A 22158-nucleotide genomic window follows, 5' to 3' on the forward strand; every position below is an offset into this window, starting at 1 on the left:
ATGCTACTCGAATGGCAGTTTGGTATCTATCAAAATAATGATCCGGAAAACCTAACGAACCCAAGGCAAAAACCCTTGAGCAACCGACACCCAAAGCAACTTCGAATTCGGAAGAGAGTGCCCCGCAGAAGCTAGGCATCCATCAACCGAAAAACACGGTGGGGTTGCTGGTTCCAAGCGTATTCTTAAATTGCAATATTGCATGATCCATCTGGACATTATCCATAAAAGTACTTAGACCCGAACTTCTTGTATATTCAATTCTCATTGAGGTCGATAATAATTTATTCATTACACAATCTGTCAAATAAACAAGGACAAGGAGGAAGATTTTACAGTCTGTATTCTACGTATGCACTATGCAATATTGCTTTTCACGCTACACGATTACAAGTTTGGAAGCAGTTTATGTGGATGCCGCAACCATGATTCTTACTATTATGTAGACTTTCTTTCCGGGCATAGAAACAAGCAAACTTCTGCAACAAATATCTTAGTTCACCTCTTCCAAGTTCAAATTTTTCCCTCTCTGTGATGGCAATTCCGAGGTGCTGAAACATCCTACAAAGTAAAACAGGATAAGAACATCTCAAAAGAAGACGACTCTATGGGCAATTGCATCATTCGAAATTTAGATACGCGCACCTTCTTATATACTGCGAGATTAACTAACTTAAGGCTTTGCAGCCTGAAGCATCTCCACTATTAAAGTCTTCACATCCCTAAAAAGAGAGATAAAATCCAAATTCTTAGAAAAATTTTAAACCAACTCAAAGCATGCAGTAAGAACATTTCAACCAGAAAAAACGAATAACTATATCCTCTGACCAATGTGACGGACAATTGATCTATGCAGTACTACATTAACATAAAAACCCTGTAGAATCTGGAAAAGCTGAAGCACAAATAAATCAAAGATAAATCTTGACTTCCAAAAAAAGAGGAATATTCATATAAATGAGAGGTCTCACTTTCTATTCTCTGCACGTCTAGGAAAAGGTATGCGGAGCTTGAAATTATCGCCCTGATAGCCAGCCTAAAAGGAGAATAATAAAGTCCGAAAAATATCATGTCAAAATGGAAGAAATTGTATTGGTGATGTGTAGTATTTCCAGCACAAAACCTCATTTGCAGCATAGAGACAAATGCTTTATAAAAAATTATAAAGGATGCCTATTAGCAATGAAAAGTAAAAGATTGGTAGTTACCTTAACATTGAAACCCAGGCTATCCAAGTCCAAAATGTAAGCAGAGTCCACCTGCCGAAAAACAAAATCACCTTGCATCAAATTAAACTTTCCCCACCCGTCTATCTATATGTTCATATCTTGTATTATTCCAAAAATATATGGATCTGGGCAATTCATGCAGAATCCTCCCGAAGTGTCAGCCTGGCATACACAACATGTATTGGCACAATATTGACAACATATTCATTGGTTTAGTTTCAACTAATGTGAGCAAAGTTGACATCCCCTATATTGAGAAGGAAAAGATGAAGAAGAATAGAAACACCTTTCCACCTAATAATATTAGTTTATCACAGTTGAAATTACCGGAATTGACGTTGAATGTTGCACAATGGCTTTTGTATCATCAGCATGATCCCTGTTCATGTGAGACTGGGATGCAATAGTTTTAAGATTCTATTAGAAAAGACGAACAATTCATATTAAGATGAACCATACAGCATGTATACTAGTTAAGGAGTTAGTACTGCAACAGGCTTTGAAAACTGAGCAATTGGATCAACTTTTGCAGCTTTATACTCCTCACTTCTGAACTCTGAAAGTAAAAGTAGCGAACGTTAAGAAAACAGAAAAATATGAAATAAAGGTAACAAATATTTTGTAAATAAAATATCAATAAGAGGTGCTAAAAACAGAAAAAGAACAAAGCCTTGGTATATCCGTTTCAAAAGTCATCTACAGAGTACGAAATTATCTTTTCCAAGAGTGAGAAGACACCAAAAAAGATTGAACTACAAACATTAGAAAAAATTAAAGTACCTCCTGATCCTAATAAGGCTGTTGCAACCCCTGACACGTATCGCACAACTTTTGGTTCAATGCGCATGAATTGGAAGTCGCCAAAGTCAACCTTCAGATTGTCCGTGATTATTTAATACTGACTATAAAATTTGGTGCAACATATCATCCATATACATTAATTATGCTTCGGAACAAGAATGTTACCCAGAATGCATTGGGATGCTTAGCCAAATATGCAGTGCGTATGGCTGCTTGATCCTTCTCGGAAACCTAAATAATTGTTCACAAAAGAACAACCATTTTCACTTGTTTGCAACCAGACAGAGAGGGAGAGGGAGAGGGAGAGGGAGAGAGTGAGAGAGAGAGCACTTCAAACACTATCCAAAATTAGAAAAGCAGCCATTACTTACAGGAATAGCATCACCATGCAGCGTGACCAACAAATCAGTCCTATCTTCAGGGTCTCTAGCCACAAGCAATGAGCACTTGGGATTAAGGGAAAGGTCCTATTGAATCAACAAAAAAAAAAGCATGATATGATATGATATGATATGATATGATATCCCAGTGAGCTTAACATGCAGAGAGATCCATATAGTGATAAAGTAGCAGCTTATTTTACTAGGCTGGTTTCCATGCTTTGAAGGGGTACATGTTTCTAGAGAAAATCAGATGGAACAGATTGGAAGTTTAACACATAATGCTTCTGCAGTCTTCCTTCCTTATGAAAGAAGGTTAGCATCATTTCAAGTGAAGAAAGGATGCTGCCTATGCATCTAGATAATATATTGCACCTTAGTTCCAATTTTAGCTTGAGTGAGCATTGTGTAAGAGCAAAAATCTCTTCGGAGAGGGTGTGTTTTCTAGGGCATTGAAATAGTGAGTGTATCAGAGTTTAACTTTGCATTTGGGTTGTGTTGATTTAACTCAAACTGTCTTGCATTCGTTATATTCCTTATGAAGAAGAAAGATCCCTCATGGATGTACCGCTGCAGGGAGAACTTGCTGAACCACATAAAACGCATGATCATAATTTTTACTGCCTATCTATAAGTGCAATTGTGTATTACTGTGTGGTGTGATTTCTCCTTTGAAACTGAGTTTGTACTTCTAAAACTCAACAAGTGGTATCAGAGAAATGTTATTTTGAGGTTTACAATAATTGTTATTCGCCCCAGTGCAACAATAAGTTCAAAGTTAAATACAACAAACCTTAGTATGAACTGCCAAGCTGCTAACTGCTAATATTGGAGATCCATCTGCATCACATGCAAAGTCAACCATTGATCCCGATGGATAACCCTCATGCTTCTGCACATTAAAGAAAACCAAAGAAAATGATACAAGAACAACAGGGTCGTTGAAGTAATAAATACCATAAACATCAATCAACCAGAGTGGTTAATAGGAATATACTCGAGGTCATAAAATGATAACACTCAATGACTGTTAAAAGAAAAGTACTATCTATTCCCCAACCATGTCCTTTGGTCCAGCATCATGATTCTGTAGCGCAATTACGTATTTTTTGCACACTTTTCATCACTGACCACCAGTGTGTCCTAAAATTAATTTTATTCAAAAATAAAAATAATTTCAACAGAACTTCAACATCATTAACTTGTTGGGAATCAAACCTTATGTTATTATGAGAACCACCACAAAGACTACACCGTGCATAAGCTTCCAAAAGCTTAATCACTAGTGAGACGAACTGACATATATGTGAGATAATATTACTTTCGTGTAATTACTGGTTAAAGAAAGAGAGATTTACATATAGTGCATCCAAATGCATGAAATAATATGCCTTTCTGATGGACGATTAGTAGGCCTACCCTTAATCATAGACTGGGAGACATCTAATCTAAATAGGATTGCTATCTGGTAGTTCATTCTCATAATCTCCAATCTAGACCAAGAATACTAATTGACCAGTCTACTGCTTACACAGTGCAAGAAGGTCATGCACTAATCTAGAATCAAATAACAATGAAACACAAATTCATTTAAGACAAGAACGAAAAACACTGATATAGAAACCTGAGAAAAAGTGGAGAGTGTTCCACGAACACTACGATCAAGTAGAGTTCGGATTTCCTCAACTGGGGGAAGCCGAGCAGCCTTTTCCTGTAACAACAACCAAAATTCAACAGAGCTAAATCCTACATTCCCACATTCAATTTCCTACACTTATAGTCTAATAGCAATAGTACATTATTTATGTAGAACCTTTGAATATGGACATGTGATGCAGTACAAGCGTTCAACTTTACATCAAATTTTACCAAGTATTAAACTTTACCTGATGAGATTGAATCAACTGAAAAACATTGGCATCATCACCAGCTGAAACACTCTGATTCAACAAGAACAATTAAAATTAAGGCTTAAAATTTACAACTTTACATCAATTGTTTTCTCACTTAATTTCTAAATCATTTATTCATTGCAAAATTTGATACAAATATATATATATATATGGAAAAAAAAAAAAAAAAAAAAAAAAACAATCACAAAACCAATCAGAAAATAAAATTATAAAATTGGGGTTCATTTGTTTTTGCTGGAATCATGAGAAACATAAGGATACCTGAGTAGGTGACTGAGCGGCGGCGGCGGCCATTGATAAACGACGAGGAAGAGTGGTTGGGGAGGAGAAGAAGGTGGAGGAGGGGTGAAATTGTAAGATGAGAGGGGAGTGAAGGTTATTGTGGCCATTAAAGTGGGAGAGTAGGAAGGTCTGCCCCTGCCAAGGCGTCACCAGAGTCTTCAACATCTCTCTTCTTTCACACGCCACGCCACCTAATTCGCTAACTCGTCTTCTTTATTCGTAAATGGTTGGAACTTGGTTGTCTACTGTTTACTTCTTTTCTTCTTTTTCGTGTTTTGTTTTTACAAAAGACACTTATTCCTAAAAGATTTGGATATGCTAGTTATCAGTTATATTCTACACTAATATACAATAAAAATATAAGTAAAAAGGTACAGAGATATATATGAAAAAATCAAAACTTTGTAACGCAATTATAGATAAGTTACTCAAAAAATTTATATAGGGGTGTGCTATCTACACATCCTATTTTACTTCCCACACACCTTTTATAATTTTTGTCCGTTGATCTTCTTCAATTCATCCAGTTCGACAGCCGAAAATTGAAAAAATGTGTCAGAAGTAAAATGAAGTGTGTGGAAATCACACCTCTTTATATATTGAGTCAAACGTTACATGACGATAATCATTAAACAAAGTAAAAACGAACCAATATCAAAACTATACCATTCAGATAACATACATCCTATTAAGTATATTTCTTTAATAACCTCTCATGTCCCTACAAAACTCTGAGAATAAGCGAAAGTATGGTCCGTTTGGATGTGCTTTTAAAATGACTAAAAGCGTTTTTAAAGAAAATATTTTTGAGTTTCAAAAGCACTTAAAAGTGTTTTTTTATTATTTACTTGCTTCTTCACTAATGATTGATTCTAAAAAAAATTTCATCAAAAACACATTCAGTCATTTCAAAAGGGCATTCAAACGAGTTCGTAGTTAATAGATGCGATATGGGTTGCCCATACTAGTTCTGAGGTTCAAGCACCTTACATTTTGCCAATTTTTCTTCAACAGCGCTACAAGACAGTTAACGCTCAATTGCACGTTCTGGAATATCTGCTTCTCTTCCATGCTTACATTCCCTACAGCAACTCCCATACAAACAACCTTCTTCAGTTGGAACTTGATCGTTGCTTTTGTCTCGGAAACCTTTGAGTCGACGGATTCTTGGTGACTAACAAGGGTTGGAAATTTTCCTGCCTTGTTGAGACCGGGACCCAAAAGACGGGGAATCTGCTTCATAACGGCTTCTGAAGCCAAAAAGGCATGGTATTTCTTTGCCAACTTCTTGCTCTTGTTTAGCTTCTTCAGCCCTTCAACGTCCATATAGTCCAACCCATTTTTGTCAGCCCCCTCGACATGCTGAGCATCTCCAAGCATGCAGACCTTCATCTTTGGACGAGGGATGTGCGGCAACCTAACAGAACCACTGAAGCGTTTGTCTCTTTGAGGATCATAATTTTTCAGCCCAATCTGAAGTTCAATAGTCTCGGTGAAGTTACGTTCCTTTGCCATGGACGCATTCTTGATGATGGAAATACCTTCTCAGAGAGTGTCACTCACAAGTCTACTCATGGCTGAAGCTTAAGCTGCCTGACCAAACGAAGACTTCCGACTCTAGATCTCTCTATTACTCTTGGCTACTCTTGTATTCTCTTTGTTGGTTGTGTTAATAAATAGCTCCCGACGATCTATTTATAGTACATGAACGGTAGTTACATGCCTACAAGTATAGGATTCCTCGATCGTTTTAGAATAGGGTAACTAACTTATTTTCTAAACCCTAAACTGATTGGGATTGCAGAGGAAAACATATTTCCTAATTCATTCTTATGAGAAATAACATGCATGTGCATATTCCTTTTCTCTTTTCCCTATGAAAATAATCTATGATAATGATCTAAAATGAACGGTTTTGATCATAAATCTAGTTTGTAAATAAGCACAGACAAGTGGTCATATTAAGTTATCAACTAATTTTAACCAATAAATTATCAACTAATTAATATAAAAATTTAATGAGGCAAAGTGATGGTGAGGTAAAAGTTTATGGGAAATTAGGTAAACAGATTTTGTCAAAAGCTCTCTCAAACCAAAAAAAAATTTTGAAATTTTAGTACAAGTTATACACACGTGAGTATTACAATCTCATCAAACACAGGCATAAATAATACTATTAAAACAAAAAATACAGGCATAAATAATACTAGAATATGGGAAAAGAAATAGATTTTTTTTTTTTTTTTTTTGTCAACCAAATGTAGCTGCTGCTGATTTCTAATATACAATAACACACAGGATTATCTACTCTAATGCCATCTGGATAAATTCCATTCAATTCAACTAAACGGAGTGCGAATTGGTGGCGTAGGCGCAGAGTTCGGAATCATTGCCGGAGGAGGAGGAAGAAGAGAGACAAGGAAGGCAGGGGAAGGTGACGACGTAGGTGGTGTAAAGGGAAGCAGAAGAGGAGGTGGAGCACTTGGCGGCTACTCAATCACTCAGGATTGACATAGATTTGCTGATATAGTTACAATTCAGTTTTAACCAACAACATTGCCACAAACATGTTCCAAAAGATCCAAGAAACACTACATTAACGTATGTTAGAATTCAAAACTCATGTACTATCCGACAATGTAGGCAAATGACTAAATATATGTTGTAAATCCGAGGTCAAATTTCGATGAATGGTCACAAGTTTAAGATGGTACAAAACAAACCATATGAAAATCTCCAACATGGAAATGGAACTTTGATACCATTACACTTATCAGAATTAGCCACATAAATGTTTTTCTAATTCAAAACTGTATTATCTATTAGTCTTATAAACAAAATATATTAACCAAAAGTATGTACTCAATCCTAGCAAGCAGTACCAAAAGATTGTCAGGGCGGTCTTAGTGCCAACGCCGGGTTGATCCAACCAATCATATGTTTTGTTCTAAATAAAATCCTTAACTCCAAAGTGATGCCTTGCCAGATATGCAACAGGTAAGTTGAACAGAGGCAAGTCACTGAACTCGAAGAAATCCTTTCTCCTCCAAGTAGGACACTACTTGGCCTGCCATGGCTGCAGGCATGGGGCAAACTCCATTTTCTTGTTCTATTTCTATCTGACAAAACAAGGGTAAAATTTTCAGTTTGATTTGCATGCACAAGGAACACCAAAAGAGCACTGGTGATTTTATAATGTCTCCAAACTAAACAATGTGTATTAGAAGATACATGCCGACATGGCCATTAGTTTTTATACTCCACCAAATACATACCTCGCAATTCTCTGGTGGCTCATAAGGGTCATCTATTCCGGTAAAACCTGCAATTGAGAACTATTACTGGAAAATTGACCAAAAGAAAAAGGAAAGACTCTTATTTGAATAGAAAGTAACACTATGTTATATTAAAATTCTGTCATTTCATGATAGAGATCATATATTGGGCTTCTATATCTGTTTTTATTAATTTTATCTCTTTCCTTTGCATAGACCAACAGTCTGAATATGCCAATGGAGAAATTATAGGAGTAATGTTTTGAAACACACCTTTAATCTTTCCAGCACGTGCAAGCTTGTAAAGGCCTTTTGCATCTCTTGACTCACATAATTCTAGGGGCATGTTCATGAAAACCTGTTAACATGGATGTAATATAAAAATCAATCTTCGTAGTTTAAAATAGGTGGACCACATTTACCAGATTATAAGAACAAGAACCATATGGAGTCTTGCCTCAATAAAGTTTGGATCAGATAACATTGCACGGCAAGCATCTCGATCTTTCCTATAAGGAGATATGAGGCTAGCAATACAAATCAATCCCGCATCTGCAAAGAGTTTTGCTACCTCCCCTACATTGAAAACTTATTTAGCTTAAATATTACCAATGGACACACTATGGTCAAGTTGAAAAGGCAAAGAATTATGATGCCAGGATATGTTTGGCTCCACAAAGGAAAAATGAAATCAAATAAACATTCTCAGCGTGGTCTATATCCAATATTGGTTGACATGTTTTATGTGTTATCTGAGAACAGTTGACATGTCTTATGTGTTATCTGAGACAAATAATCTATGTTTCCTACCAAAATAGTTTGTTGTCAAGAATAACATACCAACTCTGCGTATATTTTCAGCCCGGTCTTCAGCTTTGAAACCAAGATCCTTGTTCAGACCATGCCGAAGGTTATCTCCATCAAGGACATATGACAACTTTCCCCTAGAGTGTAGTTCTCTACTTAATGCGCATGCCAATGTACTTTTCCCTGATTCCAGAAAAGAGTTCAAGAAGCCATTTAGTGCATACATAGACTGGAGTGAATTGAAAGAGGTAAAAAAAAACCAAATTTCTTGTAGCTTTCCTCCTGTGTGTGAAGTGTTAGTTGACTTGGAGTGAGCCAAGATGCTTTTGGTGTGATCTCATATATTTTCTGATTTTATTAATAGACAATAAATTACATGTTGTATGGACAATGCCACAACAAGGATAACATAAACATAAACGAGGCATAGAAACAAATGTTCTCTTATGCTAAAACATAAGCACAAGACACAAAACCTAACAAATAGCAGCTTTCCAATCTAATCAAATGCTTGAATAAGATTATGCCCCCTCAGTTCTATAGACCGTGGCCCAAAATGATGATCAAAACAAAAATTTATCCCATAACTAGTCTGTCCCACTGCCAGCAAATCTTTGAAAATCATTTTATTTCTCTACAGCCAGACTACCTAAAATACAAGCAATACTATGCATACCCCAAAAAAATTTGGCCTTCTTCCCCATCCCTGGTCATTTATTCTTCTCAGACAGAGTCACAGAAAAGAGAAACAATTACGAGGAATAACCCAACTTACTTCAAACTCCCTAAACAGCTTCCACCAAAGACTCAAACTCACAGGGTAAATTAGAAAAACATGACCTACATCTCTCTTGCATATGATTGACCATTGAGGATAGAGGCAAGAATTGGGTCTGCTCCTCTGAATCATGTCACAGGTATTGACCATCCCATGAGCCCCTAACCAAATAAAAAAATTTACTCCAAAATGATGTAAGCAATTTCATTCAATCACCAGGATTGACTGAAGTAACTGCTCACGCATATTAAGACCACTGAAAATTTTCCTACCATGCCAAATCATGGGCTGATATCGTATTAGCAATTTGCCAAGCCAGGCAAAACCAAAATGCAGTTAGTTAACTGTGTTTTTGTGCAAATCTCTGATAAAAATCATTACTGTCGGACAAAAGGAACACAACAGGAGAAGGTATGGAAAGAAATGTTAGCTAATGAAAAATATATTGATTCGTATGTGTAACTTTAAAAGAAGGGATAAACAAGTCAGTTAAGAAAATAACCTGAGCCACTGAGACCAGTAATCCATACAACACATCCCTTTTGATTCAGTAGTTTCTGCCTATCAACCTTCCCAACCTGACATTCTTGCCAAAATACATTTGTTGAATTGTTCAAAGTAGACATCTACTTATCTGTTCCGTCCTACTGAGCGCACTAAAATCATTGAAATGTAAGAAAATGTACTCTAATTCATTATTTACAACGAGGAATATAGCATCACGATCCCAATAACATTTGTTGAATTGTTCAAAGTAGACATCTACTTATCTGGTCATTAACATCTATGATGATTTCAAAATCCATAATAAAAATAACAACAAAAGATCACGATCCCAATAACTCAATTGTCAAAGCCTACATTAGGAGCATGATAATCTACCGAAAAATATAGCATGACACATCAAACAAACAGCAATCCAAAACCCAGATAAACAGATAGAGAAAGAGAAAGAAAAGAATACCTGACAGGCGTATGATTATTTGCCCGAAAGAAGAATTAGATGTCGGAGGTTTGGGGTGTTAAATGGCAGAGGAAATGGCCAACCATGCGCCCTGTTTTCAAGGCATCTCATTTGGGGTTTTGCCTTTTTTTGGCTACTTTGGGGGTTCGGAATGAATCTGGACGCATCCTCCTCCGTCCATTGCCCACTGCGAGTCGAGGACGTCGAACTCACTCCCTCCACTTTCTCTCTTGGACTTTGGTTACATTTTCTTCTCCACGTGTGAGCATGTCTGCCAATATACTCGTGTGAAGTGGGTCCACTTTTGTCGTTGCATTTGCTGACGGGACATCTCATCTCAACGGTTGACATAGGTGATGACGTTGCTACCACTTTGTCATACTTGTGAGAGCATCCCTTACCAACGTGGCAGTGTTCATTTGTTTTCTTAATACAAGAACCTCTCGCCTAATAGGAAACTAAATTTAGAAATTAAATGATGTGTAATAAACACGTTTATCAATGCTTAGATAATAAATCAATCATCAACTTTTATGTTTTTTAGTTTCCAAAATTTTATTTACAAATTTAGTTTCCCTAGTATTACTCTACAAGTAATAATTAGTATAGAACTCGTTATGAATTAGTTTATGACTCGTCATCAATGAGATTCGAACATAGAATCTCTTACATACTCACTTGTCCTTCGGCTTCTGTTTTCTTTTAAATAACTTTTTTGGGTTTGTTCCTGAGAAGCCTTAGAAATGACCATGTAAAATTTTGAACTTCTGTACATTAGAAATTCATCACAGCCTTTTTGGGAGACGTCCAACTTCATTAGTTGAAATCTTTCGAGAGAAATACAATATATCTTCACAGTTGTGGTTTTCGTTTTCAATTTTTTCAAAAATAGCTACGTTTTGAGGGAAACTGGAGGAACACATGCAAATGCAGATATAATCAGTTATTAAATGTGAGTCACACCTTCTCAAAGTTTACCATTGTCTGCTTCAACTTATATTGTCAAACCATGGATGCCATATCAAACAATGATACTTAATAAATTTCCTCTATCTGATTGTGTTTAATACTATTGCAAGAGTGTGTTCAAGTTCACCAATTTCTTTTGGATTCATATATTCTTTGTTCATTCTTTTATGCTTTATTGCTTATAGCTATTGAAGCACATACTATAATGGACTCTGTGTGTGTGTGTGTTGGTATGTAAATTCCTTAGTGGCATGCTTTTATGTGGCCCAAATGGTGAGAGGTACCTCCCGAGGAAACCCTGGAGTCCGGACACCCTTAGTTTGGCATGACGCCATCTCACTTTGATTCATGCATGTAGCCATAACCTTAATATCTCCCCTACTGCATCTGTGTGGTCAGGAGATCCCACTGAAATTGGTTTTCAAAGAATTTACAGATTTTATAAGGCAGAGGTTCACAATTAAGAACTTACACATTCTTGCATATCTTTTGTAGTATCATCCCGACGTTAGCAACGATTCTCAAGCTGGAGGGGTATTCAACAGCATCCGTCAGGCATATGAAGTGAGTAATTTCTAATAATAATAAGTACCCTTTTTCTTATCTAATCTGTCTAATCTAATATCATCGAGTAAGCCTCTTCGTTGTTGGACCCATTAATAATAAGTTGAAGAACCAAAGATGAAATGGGCATTGTACAATACCCTGTCTTATTTCAACTTTCAGTCAGTTTCTTTCTTTTACTCTTTGTATTCTCCCAGGCAATTTGTTCTCCTCCTCTACATCCAAACCTCTCTATTCCCTCACATAACTTCTACAATATTTTGAATTTTCAAACACATGACTGCGTTCAGTAGAACCACAAATGAATTAGCGTCTGGAAGAAGTGGATCGAAAGTATCAACCATGGTTATTTACTTTAAATTTTCTCGTATCTATGGCGTTATTAAGAACTTGGGTAATGATAGAATCACTGGATTCCAAGAAGTGCATTTCGTTTTCCATAAACCCCTTGTTTCTTTTTTTTTTTCTTTTTTTTTTCTTTTTGCATTTTCATTTTTCATTCATGTTTAGTAGACGCAGTGAGAGAACCTGAATATTACCTATAAAAAGATTCTATCCAATGAAGCAACCAGGAGTCAGCATGACCGGGAACTTCGATTACAAAAGGATACTGGTAGGCAATGTAGTGGAAAATGGAACTACAACACTGAATTTGAAGATGGAGTAAGGATCTATAAATGGGCTGAAGTGCGGCAGAAAATGCAACGGGAGAGATACTGGGAACCTATAATGTCAATGAAGAGAGTTCGTTCGTATGGTAAAACTGAGGGAGATCCAGCCCAAGGGAGAGGTTCTTTGGGCGAAGTGTTGGAAGCTAAACAGCTGCTGAAGTCGAGGGATCGAAGGTAGCAAGGAACTCCTGGGCTTGGATTCGGTTTGCATCGAAGAAGAAAGAAGAAATGAAGGGTTTTAGTCACCAACGACTAGTTTCAATTTAAATGTATGTGTGAGTGTATGAATGACAAGTGTATACTCCAGATTAAATCACTTAAACCCAAAGGAAGGGCTAGGATTCAATCTGGGGTAGTAAGGCTGAAACAATTGTTAAGCCTCTTGTCAATCACTCTCTTAAACAAGTATGGGTCATGGCAATGCACCATACCCTACAAGATTTCCTCTACTTAATGAAATCAGTGTTGCTGCATTCTGCAACAGCCTTGAAGTCATCAGTACCAATTCCAAGTTCTTTCCATTCTCTGCTATCCTAATATGAAGAAACCCATCCGAAAATTATCCATCAAAACACCTAAATAAACAAACTTTTCATGGCCTCATAGCCTAGTTTCTGATCTTACAACTTTGTGGGCGTAATCTGTGCAAGTTGAAATCTTTAGGAGCACCTGCGTAGTGTCCTCAACAACAACAATCAACAAATAACCCTGCAAATGAAGGGATCAAGCAGTAGCAGTGAGCTAAAAGCTGCAGTCTTTGATGGGGAAAACTATGATTTTTGGAGGATCTATGGGATATGGTTCAATACGAGTATGAACTACCTGAAATGGAGGTCGACGCCCTCACAAAAACACAACTCAAAATACTGAAGCAGAACCGAATGGAGGATGCTAGAGCACTTGGAATCATCTAAGGTGCTGTCTCAAACACCATTTTCCCGAGAATAGCAAATGAAGAGACTGCAAAGGGAGCTTGGGAAGTTTTATAGTAAGAATACAGAGGAGACACTAAAGTCAGAAAGGTAAAACTTCAATCCTTTAGAAGAGATTTCGAGTATACAAGAATAAGGAAAAATGAGCTGTTAAAAGACTACTTTACTAGGCTATTTGATGTTGTAAATAAGATGAGAACATATGGTGAGGAACTGCCTAATGAAAGAATTGTCCAGAAACTGTTGATTAGTTTGACTAAACCCTATGATTCAATAGTGAGTGTCATTGAAGAAACCAAAGACACTAAAACTCTCAGTGTGTAAGATGTGATGGCATCTTTAAGAGCTTTTGACCAAAGGCTTGAGAGGCATGCCGATTTTGCACCTGAGAAAGCTTTTCAATCACTCTCTGTTGGATCTAGTAGTCAAGCTAATGCAAGCAAACAAAAACCATAGTGGAAGGGCAAGAACAAGAAATGGGAATGAAAGGGGTCTCAAAACCCTAAGCCTAACCAAGGCAGCAAATCAAATGAAGGTCCAAGAACCAAGCAACAATGCAAGCACTATGACAAATTCCATCTTGGAGAGTGTTGGTTTAAGGAGAAGCCTAAATGTCACAAATGTAACAAGTTCGGGCACATCATGAAGGATTGCAGATCAAAGAATGTGCAGCAAGTGCACAAGTGGAAGAAAAAGCAAATGTGTTATGTGCTTTCAGTGCAAAAGTGGAGAAAAACAATGAAGTATGGTACATTGACAGTGGCTGCAGCAACCATATGACTGCACATGAGTCATTACTCAATGACCTTGACACAAACTTCACTGGAAAAGTGAAAATGGGAGATGGAAACATTGTCAAAGCCACCAGAAGAGGAACTCTGGTCATTAACACCAAGAAAGGAAGAATATGCATAAGGGAAGTGATGCTAGTGCCTAGATTGGATGAGAATCTACTCAGTGTAGGTCAAATGATGGAGCATGGCTATTTCCTACTTTTTGGGGGAACTGTGGTTGAGATTTATGATGACAGGTCCTTATCAAACATAGTGACTAGAGTAGAAGTGAAAAACATAAGCTTTCCACTTATGTTGAAGTATCTAGAGGAAGTGGTAAGAAAAGCAAGTGTGACAGGTTTTATGAAGCTATGGCACAAGAGGTTTGGTCATTTAAACATGATAAGCTTACAAAATTTGCAAAAGCATGAAATAGTGCAAGGCATACCAAAGATGGATTAATGCAATGAAACCTATGAAGGGTGTGTGTTTGGCAAGCATTATAGAGATCCATTTGAAGCTGGAAATGCTTGAAGGGCAACAAAGCCACTCGAATTGATTCAAACAAATGTGTGTGGACCAATGCAAACAACAACAATCAGTGGAAACAGGTATTTCCTAACCTTTATTGATGACTACTCATGAATGTGTTAGGTGTATTTCATGAGGTTCAAGTCTGAGGTATTCATAATATTCAAGAATTTCAAGGCAATGGTGGAGTTGCAATGTGGATACCAAATCAAAAGGTTGAGAAGTGAAAGGGGAGGTGAGTATACCTTACATGAGTTCAATGCATTCTATGAAGATGTAGGATTGGAGAAGCAACTCACAGTGGCATATTCACCACAACAGAATGCAATTGCAGAAAGGAAGAATAGGACTATAGTCGAAATGGCTAAGTCTATGATGCATGAGAAGAACATGCCCTATACATTTTGAGGTGAAACAGTAAACACTGCAGTGTACCTATTAAATAGGTGTCTTACTAAAGCATTGGACAAGAAGACTCCATTTGAAGTGTTCAGTGGCAGAAAGCCTTCTGTGAAGCATCTGAGAGTGTTTGGCTCAGTATGCTATACTCACATTCCTCAACAACTAAGGCACAAGTTGGAGAAATTAAGCAACAATGATGTTTTTATGGGTTATGGAACCAGTGAGAAAAGGTACATAGTTTACAATCTGTCAACTAGAAGATAATCCTATTAAGGGATGTTATCTTTGATAAAGACTCAACCCGGAACTGGGAAACAAGGGTAAAAGAAAAGGACAATGTCTCTCTACAACTTAATCTCAACGAAAAGCAAACAAGGGAGCCTATGAAGACCTCAATTCAAGAAGAAGTCACAGAGAATAATGACATACAAGGGATTCCACAGCAAGCAAGCATCAGTCCACAACCAACTCAATCACAGATCACAACACCAAGTTCAACTCCAGTGAGGTTGAGAAGCTTGGATGAGATCTATGCTACATGTAACTACTGTGTAGTGGAACCAGAATCATATGAAGAAGCTGAGAAAGACAAAGCTTGGAAGAAAGCAATGAAGGAAGAACTTGAAATGATTGAGAAGAATGGCACTTGGGAACTTGTAAATCGACCAAGTGACAAGCCTGTGATTGGAGTGAAATGGGTGTACAAAACCAAGCTCAACCTAGATGGTTCTGTGCAAAAAAACAAGGCCAGGTTGGTGGCCAAAGGTTACTCATAGAAGCTTAGTGTAGACTTTAATGAAACCTTTACTCCAGTAGCAATGTTAGACACCATAAGGACCTTTATAGCCCTAGTAGCCAAGAAGGGTTGGAAGTTGCATCAATTGGATGTCAAATCTGCATTTCTAAATGGAATGCTAGAGGAGGAAGTGTTTGGGGAACAACCTAAGGGTTCACAAGTGAAGCATTTCCAGAGAAGGTGTACAAGTTAAGGAAGGCACTATATGGCCTAAAGCAAGCTCCAAGAGCTTGGTACAGTGAGATTGATTCTTATTTCACTAAGAAAGGATTTCAGAAAAGTCCTAGTGAAGCTACACTCTACACCAAGACAGAAAACAACAACAAGACACTCATTGTCTCAATCTATATGGATGATGTTGTCTACACTGGAAATGATGCTGCAATGATTGAAGAGTTCAAGGAAGAGATGATGAAGAGGTATGAAATGACTGATCTAGGCCTCTTGCATCATTTTCTTGGCATTGGGGTAATTCAAGAAGCAAGTAGCATCTTCATTCATCAAAGGAAGTATGCTAAAACTTTGCTTGAAAAGTTTGGGCTGAAGGGATGCAAACCAATCTCTACGCCTCTAATTGCAAATGAGAAGCTTAAGAAGGATGATGAAAGTGAACCTGCAGATGCTAGTCTCTACAAAAGCATTGTTGGCAGTCTATTGTATCTAGCTGCAACAAGGCCGGATCTAATGTTCTCAGCAAGCCTACTTTCTAGGTTTATGCAGAATCCTAGCAAGATACACATGTGGACAGCAAATAGAGTTCTAAGATATGTGCAAGGAACACTTGATTATGGCATCAAGTATGAAATGGGGAAATCAACTATCCTAATTGGATTTTGTGACAGTGACTGGGGTGGTAGTGAAGATGATAACAAAAGCACATCTAGCTATGCTTTCACTTTTGGTTCAGGGGTTTTCTCATGGGCCTCTGTGAAGCAACAAAATGTTGCATTGTCCACAACCGAGGCAAAGTATGTGAGTGCATCAGAAGCCACAGCTTAAGCTATTTGGCTAAGGTTCATACTCAAAGACTTTGGGGAATTGCAAGTTGATGCCACACCACTTCTGTGTAACAACACCTCTTAAATCGTCATGACCAAAAACCCAGTATTTCATCAGAGAACAAAGCACATCAAAAAGAGATATCATTTCATCAGAGAGGCATTGCAGGACAACACAATCAAGTTACTCTATTGCAGCACAGAAAATCAGATCGCAGACATTTTCACAAAAACATTACCGAAAAAGAGGTTCAATTACCTGAGGGGTTTGCTCGGAATGACTCCAAGAAGCAGTTTAGAAGGGAGTGTTGGAAGCTAAACAGCTTCTGAAGTCGAGGGATCGAAGGTAGCAAGGAACTCCCGAGCTTGGATTCGGTCTGCATCGAAGAAGAAAGAAGAAATGAAGGGTTTTAGTCACCAACGGCTAGTTTCAATTTAAATGTATGTGTGAGTGTATGAATGACAAGTGTACACTCCAGATTAAATCACTTAAACCTAAATGAAGGGCTAGGATTCAATCTGGGGTAGTAAGGCTGAAATGGTTATTAAGCCTCTTGTCAATCACTCTCTTAAACAAGTATGGGTCATGGCAATGCACCATACCCTACAAGATTTCCTCTACTTAATGAAATCAGTGCTGCTGCATTCTGCACAGCCTCGAAGCCGTCAGTACCAACTCCAAGTTCTCTCCATTCTCTGCTATCCTAATCTGAAGAAACCCATCCAAAAACTATCCATCAAAACACCTAAATAAACAAACTTTCACGAAGTTCTTCGATCGGCCTTTTTATTTCTGTTTCTATTGCAGACATTTGGATCCTGGTTATCTCACGTTTAGCAGCCTGATGGCCTTGTTTGACAGGAAGTGTTGGATGCCGGATACAAGATTGGTTATGTAATTGCGTGGGTTTTGGGTGGGCGAGTTTATTTTGCTCACTTTGTGCCCATCGTTTGCAAGTTGGGTTTGTGGGAAAACCAGCAGCAACATGGTTGCTCTTGTGGTGGTAGCCATGTCGGTTGGCTCCGCTCCAATCTCGCAAGATTTGCCCCACTTCCACAGGGCGCTCTTCTTACACTTGTGTACATGTCGATTAAAGCTACAAGTTGATTTGAAGTTCGAACTGAAAGAAAGGTTGCTGCTTTATCTCCTATGTGATGTTTATATGTTCTCCCTTTTTTTTCTTTTCTTGGTTTATAGAATTATGATGTTGTACAGATGTTATACATGGCAATGAGGTACACTGGTTCTTTGCAACGGATTTAGATGAAAAGTTCGGTCTTGCAGACGAGGAGTATGGATCGATCTTTTTGGACTAAATCTACATTGTCTAGCAAGCAATACTGTATTTTGTTTTGGTAAAGACTAAGAGTACAAATCTCTTTTCTGGGGAATAAGAACTGACACTATACATTTGCCTTTATCATCAACCTCCTCACCCGTGAAACGATAAAAATTAGGAAAAATTAAAATAAAATCAAGAAGATTGATTTGCATGGTTTTGCAATAATACCCTCGATTAGAACAAAAAAATAGACAAGCATATGCATGTACAATTTGGTAATCAACAGCTAACATTTTACTTTGCCTTCATTCATCTCCTTAAAATTCCTCCACAAGTATTTCCCGCTGGCCATGTCCACAAGTACCCAGAAGCCATTCTGAATCATCTGAAAATTCAAAAACCAACATTAATAGAATTAGAGAGAGAGAGAGAGAGAGAGAGAGAGAGAGAGAGAGAGAGAGAGAAAGAGAGATTATTTGAATGGAATAATAAGAAACAAAACGTAGGAGGAAATAGACATACAAATTTAAAATTGAATGCTTCTTGTTCATGTTTGGATGATCCCATATTTTCATTAATGCTGGTAGTACCAAGCTGTGAGGAGGTTATGATGTCGGTTCGGGCGGGAGAAGAACGAACCGTCCTCCATGCAAAGTATCCTGCAAGGATTGCTGAGAAGAACAACATGATGAACCTTAGAGGACACATCTGGTTGATTTGTATGAGAGAGAGAGACAGAGAGGATTGGATGAACTTGTTAGACCAAAAACAATAACCCTAACTAGCTAACTAGTTGTATTTTCAAAGGAGATGGAATATTAGGTAGATAACAGAGACAACCAAAAGAACGAAAGCCTTTGCTTTTTTAAGGTCGATGATATCAAGGGAGGGAGGGAGGATTGAAGCCGCGTTCTTGTAAGGAGAGAAGTTTCTTCTTCCTGAGCATATGTATATTTGTTGTTGCGTTATTTCTGACTTGGTACGTTGAATTGTACAGTTCAAAAGATATCGAGTTGTCAATGGTGGGTAGGTTAGCTACTGCTCCTCCTATTCTTGGTCAACAGTTATACATACATACATACATACATACATACATACATACATATATATATATATATATATTGATATATATTACTTGAATGTTTGTATGTATCCATGCCATCCCGGACATAGAGATAAGACTTAAGAGGTGTGCAATCCACTACTATGTAAGGTCGACAAGTCCAGCCCGCTAAAGTTAATCTGATTTTGACCTGGTTTATTATTTATCAATGCCACAGCCAGCGATTCATTGTTACCATGCATTGATGGTCGTTGGGCAAAAAAGTTGGGTTTGGACTACCCATGCCCATTAACTAAATGACAAATAATGGTCCATAATTCATCATACCCATCTATTAACTGAATGGGTCTAACCTGCCCACTTAAAAGACAAGTGGCATCGGTGAAGTCCACTGGGTTATGGCTACCCAGGTCCAAGTTAAGGGTTTTCTAAGCTGTATTTTTTTTCATTTTCATTACAAGTACGGTTTTAGGTCCAATACTTTAGTAATAAAAATTAGTTTAAAAACATAAAACAATGAAAAAGATTTAAAACCTAAAAAGCCCAAATATTTTCTCATTTTAGTTATTAAATGTTAGATACGTATATCCATCAAATTAAAATTGTATATGTTGATCATGATACGCATTTGACAACATCCGACAAGTATTGTATTTGATAAAGTATCGGATACAAAATAATCCACAACAAAAGACCCTTTTAGGAAGAGTGTGAGGGGTAGGAATTGGTCACATATTGTGTGGTTTCTAGGAATTTGAGTTAGAGCAAAACCATTAGTGTGGAGAGAGAAGTGCGGCCTCTGGTGGCGGAAGGGTGGCCCATCGCAATGGAGGTTTACTCGGTTGAGGGGAGAGAGGTGTCTAAGGGAATTGATAGATTAAGAAATGACATAAGACAATGACAATAGTGATAGATCCAGGATTTGAATCTTAGGGGGTCCCCATGTTAAACGTCTAAGTTTTTTAGATAGAAACAAAGTGCGAAGCGTGTAAAAACAATTCAGTTTATTCCGTGAGGCATTTCGTCGAACACTTGGTAGATTTGTCGTTGTCATTCAAACCAAGTTGCGCACATGTCAACATTATATTGACATATATGTCGAAGTAATTTGATGAGTGCTATTGAGAGAATTTGTCAAGTGTTATCGATGCAACCTGCGAGAGGCATTTCGTTAAACACTTGGTAGGCACAAAAATGACCTACCAAACATTTGAGGGTCCTTAGAAGCTCTACACATGTATATTTCTCGAACTACGGATGTCCCTAGGACCACCCTCTGTGCATCCGGCACTGCAGAACTATGTACGGTTTCAATTTCAGGTTTCTTAGACCCAGTTATATTTTAAAGCAAAGTTTTCATCTTGTCCGTCAATTGTAATCTTATGGCTACTATTGATATGTGTATTTAAGACGTGCATTAGAGAAAAATTTTCCTTTTTTTTTAACAAACAATATTATCTATATGAAGGAGAAGGGGGTGGGCAAAGCCTCATAATGGGCTAACAATAAATGTAGTTCAAATTCACCTTTGATGAGAATCAAACCTAAGCCATCTCACTTACATGTGAAAAGAAATATTACTAGACTGTAGTACTAAGTGACTCGTTTGTTTGAGTGGATAGCATGTTAAAAGTTCTACACACGCTTAGGCGTACCACGTCATCCATATGATTGAGTAGTTAGGTCTACCACCATGCTAAGTAATACATGTGCATTTTTGCTCATCATTCTATTTATCACGATTCAATGAGTTTAAATTTGTGTGTCTATCCACTATATATAGTTTGTAATTTATATCATATAACATTGATAAATAGAATGATGAGTATTACCATCACTTAAAAGTAATGAGCAAAAATATTCCCAAATAATACATATAGTACATATGAAGGACTTCATACAACTGCCAAGGAATCCGAATACCCATTAATATTTGATTCATGGGATAAGCTGATGAATAACTACGTTAAGTAGATGATCAATCTCATTTGCATTGAATATTTTGTTCTTTAACTTTTGAATGATTAAGCCGGTCGGGTCTCCGTCAGTGTAAAGGACGACGTCACTTGTTGATTAGTAAAAAGAATCTTAAGTGCTACTCCAAATGGATGGAATCTATATCCTCCTGTGCGGGTGGTAAACTCTGATATTGATTTCCATCAAAGATTCTTTATCACTAGTGATTCCATAATTTCCATGATCGTCACCAATATTTTGGCCCCATTCTATATCTACCATCCATTCATTAGTAGTTAGTAGATAAATGTCTAACTATGTGATGTTTTCTTATCAGAAAGTTGTTATAGTTAAATTGTGAATCCGAACCATTAATTATGTCAATTCTCGTCTCTAATCCTTACGTACTTCTTTAGCTTTCTTATCAAATTACTCTTTTAAGGTTATTTTGTAATTTTCTTATTAACTTTTTCGGTTTCATTCGCAAATTCAAAAATTTAAAGATAAAAAGAGAAACACTTATTTGGCCAACAAGTGCAAGAGTTGGGGTTTTATTCGATCAACTTTGTTGTATATAAATAGGTTCTGACTTAGTAAATCACAAGTGAAATGGGGAACAAATTCCCTAATTTTGACCCCAAATGATCATGGGAATTAAACACCAATCAATCTGTATTTTCTTTTGCTATATATTTTCTATTCACATTGTATACGTATTTTTGACATTACCAAGAAAAAAAAAATGTAGAAGTCATTTTCTGACAATTTATAAGAACGAAATTCTAATTTAT

The 22158-nt window shown here is 37.2% G+C and overlaps 3 protein-coding genes and 2 pseudogenes across 6 annotated transcripts; 1 reads left to right on the forward strand and 4 right to left on the reverse strand.

Moving 5' to 3' along the window:
• Positions 1 to 234: 234 nt before the first annotated feature.
• LOC137712919 (FMN binding protein) lies at positions 235 to 4876 on the reverse strand. Of its 2 annotated transcripts, none has more exons than XM_088684310.1 (13): positions 4585 to 4876; positions 4297 to 4350; positions 4035 to 4121; positions 3204 to 3302; positions 2402 to 2497; positions 2196 to 2261; positions 2010 to 2100; positions 1718 to 1785; positions 1557 to 1622; positions 1209 to 1259; positions 972 to 1036; positions 646 to 722; positions 235 to 551 (listed from the first exon to the last, which is right to left on the reverse strand). In XM_088684310.1, exons 1-12 carry the CDS (start codon positions 4768 to 4770, stop codon positions 674 to 676), a joined length of 978 nt encoding a protein of 325 aa, XP_088540436.1. In that variant the 5' UTR covers positions 4771 to 4876; the 3' UTR covers positions 235 to 551; positions 646 to 673. The 2 variants fall into 2 exon arrangements, with proteins under 2 accessions (XP_088540436.1, XP_068308222.2); XM_068452121.2 differs by having other exon boundaries at positions 235 to 561; positions 4585 to 4875.
• Positions 4877 to 5541: 665 nt separating this feature from the next.
• LOC137711909 (large ribosomal subunit protein uL1z pseudogene) lies at positions 5542 to 6135 on the reverse strand (annotated as a pseudogene).
• A 1130-nt stretch (positions 6136 to 7265) lies between these two features.
• LOC137713651 (adenylyl-sulfate kinase 3) lies at positions 7266 to 10572 on the reverse strand. 3 transcript variants are annotated; one of them, XM_068452974.2, is made up of 7 exons: positions 10430 to 10572; positions 9968 to 10121; positions 8721 to 8870; positions 8338 to 8456; positions 8154 to 8238; positions 7881 to 7927; positions 7266 to 7724 (listed from the first exon to the last, which is right to left on the reverse strand). In XM_068452974.2, the coding sequence occupies exons 2-7, from the start codon at positions 10089 to 10091 to the stop codon at positions 7623 to 7625; spliced, it is 627 nt and encodes a 208-aa protein (XP_068309075.1). In that variant the 5' UTR covers positions 10092 to 10121; positions 10430 to 10572; the 3' UTR covers positions 7266 to 7622. The 3 variants fall into 3 exon arrangements, with proteins under 3 accessions (XP_068309075.1, XP_068309076.1, XP_088539761.1); XM_068452975.2 differs by having other exon boundaries at positions 9968 to 10112; positions 10430 to 10571; XM_088683635.1 differs by lacking the exons at positions 9968 to 10121; positions 10430 to 10572 and adding an exon at positions 9532 to 9676.
• A 1096-nt stretch (positions 10573 to 11668) lies between these two features.
• On the forward strand, positions 11669 to 18382 carry LOC148691497 (uncharacterized; annotated as a pseudogene).
• Positions 18383 to 18549: 167 nt separating this feature from the next.
• LOC148691498 (uncharacterized) lies at positions 18550 to 19313 on the reverse strand. Its single transcript, XM_088684578.1, has 2 exons — positions 18871 to 19313; positions 18550 to 18733 (listed from the first exon to the last, which is right to left on the reverse strand). The coding sequence occupies exons 1-2, from the start codon at positions 19054 to 19056 to the stop codon at positions 18635 to 18637; spliced, it is 285 nt and encodes a 94-aa protein (XP_088540704.1). The 5' UTR covers positions 19057 to 19313; the 3' UTR covers positions 18550 to 18634.
• Positions 19314 to 22158: the final 2845 nt, after the last annotated feature.

The sequence above is a fragment of the Pyrus communis genome, chromosome 14, assembly GCF_041283825.1.
Source record: "Pyrus communis isolate YQ-2024b chromosome 14, ASM4128382v1, whole genome shotgun sequence".
Lineage (NCBI taxonomy): Eukaryota > Viridiplantae > Streptophyta > Magnoliopsida > Rosales > Rosaceae > Pyrus > Pyrus communis.